Genomic DNA, 11762 nt, shown 5'->3' with positions numbered 1-11762 from the left:
TACAAGGTTGCTGCTGATCGAAGAATGACGAATCCACGTGTTGCCGTGATTATTGGAGACATCTGCAGACAACACGCGTGCAAATGTTGGCTGAAGATCGTGTTTTGTTACTCCAGTTTTTGGCATCACGTTTTGCTTTCTTGATTACGTTTTAGAGTTCTTTGTTTAAGAAAGTATTTTATTTTTCTCAATGTGTTGAGATGATTTTTTATTAAGATTACTAGTGATTGATTTTCGTGTAAACTCGTTAGTTTTCTAGTTATTGTTTTGCCATACTTGTGCAAAATTTAGTCTGGCTTATCTATTTATTTAAAGTTAATTTGTGTTATAAACTTTTAAATTTCGCTGCATGTTGTCTGAAATGTTGTAACATTTCGCACAACGATTAATTCTAATAAAACACAAATTTACTGTTACCTTTGATTTTACTCAATTAACTGTTACACAAAATAGGTCCCAAACCTTTCAGGTTAAACCTTATTTTATGGTAAATTATGAAAACATCCTAGGCTAACTATTTTTTTCAAAAAAAAAAAAATCTACTATATTTATACGAAAATTTTGTCATGGAAATTGCAAGTTATAAACCTCAAATGGCTATTTTACTTAAATGTAAGAATATGGTAAAAATGGGGTACGAAGCAGGTCAATTCGTAATCTGTCATAATCCATCTTGTTTTTGAAAATTATCAACTCAATCCACTTATTTTATCTGACGATCCTAACTAATTTTATGTGTAATTTGGTGGATTGAGAAATTGTCAACAAAACACATCTATTTTATATAGCTGTCTCGTTTTAATATCTCTATATGTCGGTTCGCATAATCAAATTGTCGCAATACGTTAACAAAATCCGATCGCGTTTTCCTGATTCCATTCTTATGAGAAGTTTGAAAATTTAAACAAAATCGGCCATCATTTTGGCCCACTGTTTTTGGAACCTAACGCAAGTGATACATATATCCTCACTCATATGTGGTCTTCCTTCAAGTCAAATAATCAATACAAATTTTGAAGAAGAAATTATGGACAATAATATTTTAGTATTAATTCCACTGATTTTTTGGATGCCTCGACACGGCAATGTACAGTTGTTATATTATGTTACATTAATGATTCTAGTCGGGTGAATGTAGCCATTGATTACATTGAAATATAATATAGTATAATGATTTAAAGTAGGTAGATAATGTTAAAATTTTAGAGGAAATATTATTATTGGTTATGTATGATATAAATATCTTTGGTTCTACGATATGAAAATGATATACAATCATGGTTAAGAATGTAAATGAGTCCAGTCGAACTGACTCGAACAGTCTCGAGCTCTAATTTCGCTCCTTTAAAGTATATATAGGTTCGAGCTCGATTCGAGTTTTTATCAGTAAGCTCAAGCTCGTTTCGTTTTAAAATTATTAAACTCGCGAATAGCTCGAGCTCGACTCGTTATTATTGGAAATTTCAATCAAATTTAGAGTTTGAATAAAAATTATTTCTCATTAATGTGAGAGTGTCTTTTGGCTCTCCACATTCTTGAGTTAGTTGAAGACTTTTGGCTCTTCATATTCTCGAGCATTTTTAACCGAAAAAATCAACTAAGATATGATAATTTGAAAAGCTTGATCTCGACTAGTTTGAACAAGCTCGCTTACGCCCAAATATCTTTAAGCCCAAATATGAAGAAGCTCGCTTACACCCCAATATCGATAAGCTTTAAAGAACGATATCGAACGAGTTTTTTTAATCGAACTAAACTATGAGTAGTTCGCGAGCGACTTGATTTATTTATATCCTAACCATGATTGATTCAACATAAATTTTGTATAGAATGCATGAGCGCGTGCATAGTACAATGGTCACGAGTTTCATTTTAGTTTCTTTTATTTGAGATCATGATTTAGGAGAACAATACTAAAACGAATGCTAGCTACCACGAACTCGGATTTTAAAATATGTAGAACTTCAACTTCACACGGTCCAAATTTATATTTTTTTCATCTAATATGCTTGGATTTGATTTGGAAGGACAGTTTGGATTTAAGAAATATTTTACGAATGAATTTCAAATGACACCCCATTAGTGTATATATGAAATCTACCACAATTATTATTGAACTTGCGCGCATAACTTGAATTTTATCCATCCAGACAAATCGAGTAGTTTAAAATCCATTAATTGAAGTACATGCAACAAAAAAATAGACACACTTGGTGGAGTTGTGTGGTCCATAAGGTTGTATGTACCAAGAAATGGAGCCTCTTCCAAACAAAGACAGCACATTGTTTTCTTCTTTCATAAACCAGATCATAGCTCATTGTCTCAATTCCCTCTCCTTCACAATTTAACCCATTTGCCCGAACTTCAAGGATGGCAAATAGTAATAATTTTTCCAAATTAAATTTTAATAATTCCGACGCGGCTTTGTTTGCCTATAAGTAGCATGGAGAAACCCCCGACACTCAATATAGCTGCTAGTGAACTCCAACAATGGCCAAGCATAGCATTGTACAAGTGCTAATCTTTCTCCTCAACTCGGGGACACTGCTGATTTCTCTAGCATGCCCAACTTGTCCATACCTCCCACCGAAACACCCTCCCTATGTAAAACCACCTACCTTCCGGCCAAATCCGCCCGTCATCAAGCCACCGCCACCCTACGTGCCAAATCCGCCACCTCACATACCCAAGCCTCCTCCGAATCCACCACCCTACTTGCCGAATCCCCCCCCTTACATACCCAAACCTCCTCCCATTGTATACCCTCCAATCAAACCTGAACCACCAATAGTGCCTAAACCACCAATCGAGACTCCATGCCCACCCCCACCACCTCGGAAACGAAAGGAAACATGCCCCATTAACACTTTGAAACTTAGTGCATGTGTCGATTTGTTTGGTAGCCTCGGGCATCTTATAATTGGTACTAGTGCCAAGGACACTTGCTGTCCTGTGTTAGAAGGGCTGGCGGACGCGGATGCAGCACTCTGCCTTTGCACCACTATCAAAGCAAAGCTTCTCAACATCAACATAATTCTCCCCATTGCACTTGAAGTTCTCGTTGACTGCGGAAAAACTCCACCCCCCGGCTTCCAATGCTCCGCCTAAATGAAGGTTGGAATAAGTTAAATAAGCACTGAATTATATTCCATGCACACCCCATTTCGTTCTCTAATCTCAACTAAGAAACAGTAACATGGATTTCTTAAAGGGACTTATAATATTTTCAATATGTGAATGCTAGTTTAAACTATCAAACTCGAGTCGAACCATTTTCGAAACTCGAGTCGAACTATTTTGATCATGCCAATGCACGCGATGGATAATGTTAACTTCATTTAAATGCCATGGATGCAGATGCCACCATATGTAATTTACATCATCAAGACCATCGTGACGGACGGAAGATCATACGACGTCGTCAAGTCGATCGTGTTGTTTGTGTTGTGTATGCCATATATGATGTATATAGCATGAAGGAAATTAAGTTTCTCCATAAAATGGTGACCCCTTTTTATTATTATGTTTTCAAGAAATTGTGTACTTTCGATTAAAAAGAACTCTCGTCTATATATATAAACCAGTTATTATACGATAATTAAATTTATTCCATTTAATCATCCATAAAAAAATTATCCTAAAAATCTATTATAGTATATTCTTATCGATTATTTTCAATGTATAAAATGTAGAATATATGAATTTTAATGTTAAGCATAATTAATAATTAATTTTTTTTTAAAATTATTAATTAGATTGAAAATTATAAAAGTGAATATTAACGTATGTGAATTGCTAGTATTTATTAATAAATAAAGGACGACCCGGTTTACCATTTTTAATTTGGTCTCTTTATAATGTAGCATTTATGAGTACTGGATAAATGATAATCATGCAAAACCGATTCATTGTATTTCCATCACGAACTAATAAGCACCACTATTTTATTTTAGAAAAATTTGCAATTTGCTCATTTATATTTATTTATTTGCGATTTTGATCATTTATGTTATCAATTTTCAATCTTAGTAAAAAAAAAACTAAAATTGCGTAAAAATAATGAACTAAGAGTCTGAAATTTGTTAATATAAATGACCAAAATCGAAAAAAAAATTCATTTTTATATATCAATTAAGTCATTATCATAATTCACGCGTCAATTTAGTTATTTAACAATATTTCAAATGCCAATTTAATTTTTTATTCTAAACATGAATGGTTTTAATTTTTATTTAAAATAATAATAATAATAATAATTTAAAATGTGGATATTCCTTGCCACTTCCCATTTTCACATTGATAAATCTATATTAATTTAAAATGTGACAATAACATGTATTATGAAGAAGCCCGTGGTATGATGGTAATCAGTTATTCTATTTCATGGAAGTAGAGATAAATCTCTAGTATGTGTGTGTGTGTATATAATATCTAAAGATTTTATGTACAATTTATAAAGCCTCTCTGTATGATGACATATAAATTAAAACGACAAAATGTCTTTTCCTAGTTTATTAAAAGACAAAAAAGAAACATTATCCCATAAAAGTGAGGAATAATTTGTCAGAAATGTTATTTCTTCAATAACAAAACAAATCCCATTAGATTTTGATGGTATGATTCTATCTAATATTTTTGTAACAGATAATTTAGTTTAGCTTATATTGTCTATCTACAATGGGGTTATAAATAAGGTTACAAAATATATTTTAACTGATAAAACTATTCTAAATGTAATTTTGAAAGAGATTTTCAAATGAAATGCAATTATAATTTTGTCATCTCAAATATATTTTGTAAATCAATTTGTAACCATATCTATACATGTAACATTTTCCTCGTCTAAAAACAACTGCAAAGTGATAATCTAATATATAATATTACATGTTTTTTTTTGTTTTGACAAGGGGTTATAATATTACATGTTAACCACATATAATATAGCAAAATCTATATTTCCTTAATATTTGGTGCCAATTATATTATAAATAAGTGTGCCACCATGAAACAACATGCTCCAATCGAATTTCATACAAAGATGGCAATCAAAAGAAATCTCACCATTTCTCTTTATATTGAGATTTTCCATCTTAAATTACTCTATCTAACTTGCCAACATTTGGTGAACCCTCAAACACTACCGTGCTAGATACCGATGGTCGCGAAGTCCTACCGAACGTGATGTACAAGATATCCCCCCGCCCCCGGCTTCGAGGGTGGAGGCATCTTCCTATCCTCGGAACAATCCCTCCAACACTGCGAACAAAACGTCATGCAAGAACCCGATAAAAGACGACGTTCGGGGTTTCCGGTCAAGTTCTTCCCGGCGGACCCAAGTGTGTGTAAGACTAAGTGTGGGAGTGGTCTATGTGAGGATGTGGGTGTGTTTGTTGAGGGTGACAAGTGGTGGCTGGCCGAAAACTCTCGGTCAATGTCACGTCGAAGAAAATGAATCAAAATTATTAAAAAAACAAAGATAAATTACTAATAAAGAAATTTGATAATATAGAAAACTACATTCGGAAATAAAAAAATACACAAAACCAAAAGTACAATTTTTTTTCTAAACCGTAAGGAAAACTTGCCATTTTATTGTACCATTATATTTGTTGGCTGGAGAGGTGGAATTTGTAGAATTTAATTGGTACTACTAAAATCTAATCTATCGTGACTTTTATCTCAAGAAGTAATGATGCTAAGTTCATTCTACATTTTTTCTTTGCCATAAAATTTTTTTGTGAGACAAATTTTCGACTCGTCTCAACTTAACTAATGAAAATATATTACTTTTTTATTCCAAATAATTTAATTTTCATAATAAACATTGATCAGATTGACTCATCTCACTGATATACAATCATATAATCTTATCATAAAAGACCTCAATTCCTTTTCAAAAAAAAGCTATATCATTTTAATCAATTCACTATATTTATTAGATAAAAACTAGTTTTTTGTTCATATATGTTTGTTGTTTTATGATTTTATGTTATCAAATTTCAGTTTTAATCATATATATCTCGATTTTGGACAAATTTAGTCATTTTTTTAAGTATTAATGTGACATTTATACCTCAGCTTCACATCGGAACCAAGTAGGCACCACATAAATGTCAAACCAGCACTACATCGCGAAAAATTCTAAAATTATAGATATAAAACAAAAATAACAAACTAAGATTTTGACAAAATAGATAACCAAAGTCGTGAAAAACAAATATATAAAAGTTATATATCGCTATTTTACTTCTTAAATAAAAAATACAAAACTAAATAGAAGTATGTCCAAATACCTGGACCCAACTTCTCGAGTGAATAGAAGACAACTAAGAGTATATTCCATGATACCAAACAATTCATTTATGTTGATCATTGATTTGACATTCAATTTAATTATATGTAAATCTTTAAATAGGATTATCAAATATGATTAAACCGCAATTAAATCATAGTCCTTTTCCATCTTGATCTTGGAATCATAAGATTGGGGAAAAATCAAATAAGAATTCGTAATATGACCGGTTCAAAGCTGCACGTGCAAATGAGACAAAAGCAAGAAAACATTCTTGCGAAAAATAAGGAACCTACCTATAATTTTATAATTTCAAATATATTTTGTAATTTAATTTGTACATATAACATTTTCTNTATAATATTTGAGCCATAATTGAAACAAAATACTGTTTTTATGTAATTTTAGAATCCCAAAAAACTTTTTTCCCCTCTTATTTTTTTTATGAAAAATTAAATTTATGTAAAAAAATCTAAAAACTTATTAGATTATTTTAAAATTTTGACCTTTTTTAAAAAATATTTATGTAAAAAATATCGTCCGACATGCACGCAACACGTGTAGACGAGATTAGTTGAAATAACAATAAAATAAAACTTAGTTTATAATATCTTCTGGTTCGATTTAACTATATAGTTTATTTTTGAAATTATGTAACTAATGCAACCCTTAAGAGATTAATACTATATAATCCTAGCTATAAGTACTACAAAATTATCATTGGATTACACAAACATGGAAATTAAAAGAAAACTCACCATAATTATACTCATCGAAATTTTCCTTCTCAAACTACCCTATTTTTCTTGCCCAACATTTTGTCAACCTACGGAGAATTCCATCCAAGATTTGGAGGGCAACGAGCTCCAAACGCATACGAAGTACCACATATTCTCCGGCACCGGCGGCGGGCTCTCCCTCTCCGCCAGGGACCGCCGCTACCCCTGTCCACACAACGTCATGCAAGAGACTAACAACAGCTCCGTCGGGCTCTCAGTGGAAATTTTCCCTGCTGACCGGAAGCAAGCAATAAAATTGTCCGCCGACGTAAACCTAGCGTTCCTCGCAGCCACAGTCTGCGTGCAGTCTACGGTGTGGCGACTCGGAAGCGTGGACCCGTTTACAGGGCGGCGATATGTGAGGAGCAACGGGGAGCTGGGTGGGCCTGGGGCGGAGAACTGGTTTAAGATAGAGAGGAACGTCGGGAGTGGAGAGGGTTACTACAAGATTGTGTACTGTCCTAGGGTGGTCGATATATGTGAGGATGTGGGAGTGTTTACGGAGAAAGGTAGGAGGTGGCTTGGTTTGGGTGGCGACACGCTATTGATTGCTTTCAAGAAAGTGGATCCCGCATACCACGAGTTAACAACGTATATCAGAAATTAAGCCAAGATTCGAGAGTTAGATGATACAAATATTTTATTATATGTATCTTCTGAAAAAATAAAATAAAACTCTTGGATAAAACCGTGAATTACTAATATTTTCCGATTCATACATCTTGCACCATCTGCATCTTGTTAAAACCTCTCAAGTAACTCATATCTGGTATAAAAAGACACCTAAATTCGAAATTTTAAATCTTGTGTAAGATGAGTTTTAAATACGTTGAATCGGAAAAAGAAGTTATAATTTGATATTAATGTACACGGATTCCGATAGTCTAAATTCAAATAATTATAGTTGAAATTCAAATCTTGAATGTTCACTATAAATGAGCCCAATATGTACAATAAATCTCACCATCACCATTCACTTTTAGCAATATAATATATATTAAATCGCATTTTATTACCAAGTTGACCCCTCTATCCTCTGCCATTCATGTCCGATACTCTTTCTTAGTATGCAACACTGAATACAACACAGATAAAAACACCAACTTCCGCCACAAAAATAACCCAAAAAAGAATATGGCAAAAGGAAGCTTTCTTTTGTTTCTTCCACTTGTTATCTTCTCCTTTTTCACATCAGCATCATCGCTTTCCATCAGCAAATCTGATTTAGCTGCATTGCGTGAAATCAGGAACAGCCTAACCGAAATTCCTTCCGCCGCCGCCACACGGTTCTTCTCCAGTTGGGACTTTTCCGCCGCCGACCCTTGCACCTCCTTCGCCGGAGTCACTTGTTTCTCCTCTAGAGTTACGATTCTTTCTCTTGGCACAGGCCTCTCTGACTCACCTGGGCTAGCAGGAACGCTTTCCCCCGCCATTGCCAAGCTCACCGAGCTTAATCAATTGATTCTCTTCTCCGGCATTGTCACGGGACCCATCCCTTTTCGTCTTGGTTCCCTCCACAACCTTAGAGTCATCTCTCTTACTTGCAACCGCTTAACTGAAGATATTCCAGCCGCCATTTTCAACCTGCCGAATCTTCACACCCTAGATCTCAGCCACAATCAGCTCTCAGGTCGTATCCCGCCCGCCGTGCCTGGTTTGAATCAATTGAAGGTTCTGATTTTATCCAACAATAAACTTCTCGGAAATCTGCCTTCCAGCTTCTGGGATCAGCTCCTTCATCTGGATCTCAGCAACAACTACTTAACCGGGACGTTGCCGGAGCAAATGCCGTCTGGTCTCCGCTACCTGTCGGTGTCGAATAACCACATATGGGGCCCGATTAACGGCCTGGAATCGCTCTCCGAGTTAGCATACTTGGATTTGAGCATGAACCGATTCAGTGGGGCCATCCCAACTTACCTGTTTCGACCTTGTATCACATCAATGCTCCTCCAACGGAACAATTTGTCAGGCGGGGTCCCACAATCTCCGCCGTGGAGTTATGGGGCAGGGTCCACCGTGGACCTGAGTCACAATTTCTTGACAGGTGAAATAACTCCGGCTTTAATTGGAGTCGAGACCCTTTTCCTGAACAATAATCGGTTAAACGGGCAAGTTCCCGAGGAATACGTGCAGAGCGTAAAGGCTGGAACCATGAAAACACTATATCTGCAACATAATTACATAACGGGATTCCCGATAGAGGAGGGCTACGTGCTGCCGGAAACAACCGCGGTCTGCATATCTTATAACTGCATGGCGGCGCCGCCATTGGGGATGGCAGCATGCCCGGCCAGCGCCGGGTACCAGCTATCCAGGCCTGCTTACCAATGTGCAGCCTCTCATAATCGGACCTCCTCTTCTTTAGATTGATCGATACCTTAATTTGCAAACAAAAACTCACACAATCCTTTTTTTTTAATCATTATTTTCCAATTTTTTAGTATTTCCTTCTTTTGTTGCTGTCGTAGTGAATCAAATTAAGGTTCGACGAGTTGCCTTGTATAGAACATATAAGAAAATGTATTATTTATTGTAATGTTCATTTTGGTTGAGTAAACTCCTCGAATAATAATATATAATAGCATTATTATCAATAACATATGTTTTTTTCGTATTTATTATATTCTTCGTCAACTTATTATATATCAAATTTTAAAAAAAAAAATCAAAATAAAAGGTTGGTGTAAAAGCTAGGTGGGGATAAGGTTTAGAATGATATAAAGGTGCACGCGACGAGATGCACATGCGTGTTGGCGCCGGTACTCTAATTGTTTTCACAAATATATGTATGTGTCTGTATTATTTTTTTATGTGAGGTCCATAGCCTACACGACGTGACAGAAATTTACAGCACTCTAGCTAACACAAGGAAATCGATCATGCTTGGTGTTGTAGCAATATGACTGATCCGTATATTTCTTCTTATTACAACATATGGTAAGAAACAACAGCGTCTCTCGATCACCGAATCGAGGATTCGAAGCCGGATCGGAGTAGTACCGGATGGTCGTAGAAGATTAAGGGTGAAGCAACAATCTCTCAGTTTCTATACCTACATACACTATCTGATTATGGACGTGCTCTTCTTTTGCAGAGACAAGTTGAAACATGATTTGAATGAAAATGAAGTTGGCGTAGGCCCGCCAATTCAAGAATCTTTATTTCTTTCAATTTCTTCACTGCAAACACATGCAGGATATATATAAATCCCACAAGTGACAGCGAAGATTCATTGGTCCATAACTTTTTTGAAAATCATAATTTATTCACCTCGGCCCGATCAATGATGTATTCCAGATCAGACTTGTACAAAACTCATAAATCTTGAAAGCAATTTTCCTACGGTTTCGTGTGACCAATCAAAATCTGATGTGCGTGTTATAGTTTATTATTATACAATCATAATGGAGGATTAAAGACAAAGGCATTCGAACTTTTAATATATGATCAGTGAATTAATACAATAGTACTAGAGTAGCATTTGAATTTCATGGGAATTGCTTGAGTTTTGATTTTTGAATGTTGCAACGAATAGAATATTAATCTTGAGTAGCGGATTTGATATATTGCTCACTTATCGTGCCTATTGCTGAGATGACTCGTCTATTGGATATGATGAAACGTATAAAAATATAAATTCAATATATGAGTGTCACCTCAATTGTGAACACAGATACGGTGAATGGATTCGATACATTGGCGTGTTGTGAAATTGGATGAGTGGCAAAGCCATTTTAAAAATATGTGTCATTATACTTTTTACTTTTAGTTTTGGTATATTGTTATTGGATTATCCAACAAAATTTGGTGAAATGTTCATAAATATTTGGACTTTGCAATTTCAATGAGTACAAAGATTTATTCAACTCTGAGAAATGTTGGAGGAAAAAGATAACATTTTCTATTGAATCATACGTATATATATACATAGAAGGAGTTTCCGAAATTACAAAATATTATATTTGTACAAAAATACAAATAAAAGAAAGTTATAATTAGTTCTGATGGTGAATTGATAACACTAATTCTTCCACGGATGCTTCCAAAATGGACGACTCCTCTTAATATAAAATAACTCGTAAATGGAATATATATTTAAAAATCTATATTATTTTAAAATGATTATTTAAGAGGAGTCCTTATTTCTCTCCGTCACACCTCTTTAAATTGATTTTTTTTTTAATATATTTTGATTGATTGAAGTTGTTGTTAATAAAAAAATATAAAATATATTTAAAAATCTATATTATTTTGTCTATCATAATTTTAAAAAATAAATAAATTTTTTGAAAAAAACAAAAATCTTGTAATTTATTAAATGAATAAATTTTGATTAAAAAATTTAATTATTTTTTAGAGAATGCTAAAAATTATTTATATTGAATTTTTAATTAATATACATGATAGTAATATAAATTTACGGACAATCAAATATGGCAAAATTCAAGACGACACTCTTTTAAAAAGTTGGAAAACGTAAAATTATATAAAAATTTATATTTTATTTAATATGATAGAGAGTAGTGAGAATTAAATGTATGAAGGTAATACAAAAGTCAAAAATATAACCGAAATTAAATGAAAAGACATAATCAAATTTGAATTTTAAGAATGAAATTGAAGAGATTTAAAATTTAATTACGAATTTATATTTGTTATCAAGTATTTAATATAGTAGATGAATATAT

The 11762-nt window shown here is 33.8% G+C and overlaps 3 protein-coding genes across 3 annotated transcripts; all 3 read left to right on the top strand.

Annotated features, from left to right (window-relative positions):
- The first annotated feature begins 2410 nt into the window (after positions 1–2410).
- LOC140981423 (uncharacterized) lies at positions 2411–3543 on the top strand. Its single transcript, XM_073447856.1, has 2 exons — positions 2411–3114; positions 3358–3543. Exon 1 carries the CDS (start codon positions 2491–2493, stop codon positions 3106–3108), a length of 618 nt encoding a protein of 205 aa, XP_073303957.1. The 5' UTR covers positions 2411–2490; the 3' UTR covers positions 3109–3114; positions 3358–3543.
- A 3431-nt stretch (positions 3544–6974) lies between these two features.
- LOC140981332 (alpha-amylase/subtilisin inhibitor-like) lies at positions 6975–7787 on the top strand. The gene has a single exon (XM_073447741.1). The coding sequence runs from the start codon at positions 7028–7030 to the stop codon at positions 7676–7678; it is 651 nt and encodes a 216-aa protein (XP_073303842.1). The 5' UTR covers positions 6975–7027; the 3' UTR covers positions 7679–7787.
- Positions 7788–8084: 297 nt separating this feature from the next.
- Positions 8085–9626, top strand: LOC140981246 (uncharacterized). Its single transcript, XM_073447625.1, has one exon. It carries the CDS (start codon positions 8206–8208, stop codon positions 9442–9444), a length of 1239 nt encoding a protein of 412 aa, XP_073303726.1. The 5' UTR covers positions 8085–8205; the 3' UTR covers positions 9445–9626.
- Positions 9627–11762: the final 2136 nt, after the last annotated feature.

This window comes from Primulina huaijiensis, chromosome 1 (genome assembly GCF_012295235.1).
Source record: "Primulina huaijiensis isolate GDHJ02 chromosome 1, ASM1229523v2, whole genome shotgun sequence".
NCBI lineage: Eukaryota > Viridiplantae > Streptophyta > Magnoliopsida > Lamiales > Gesneriaceae > Primulina > Primulina huaijiensis.
The sequence above is the reverse complement of the archived record's forward strand: the minus strand, read 5'-3'. Positions and strand labels throughout refer to the sequence as shown.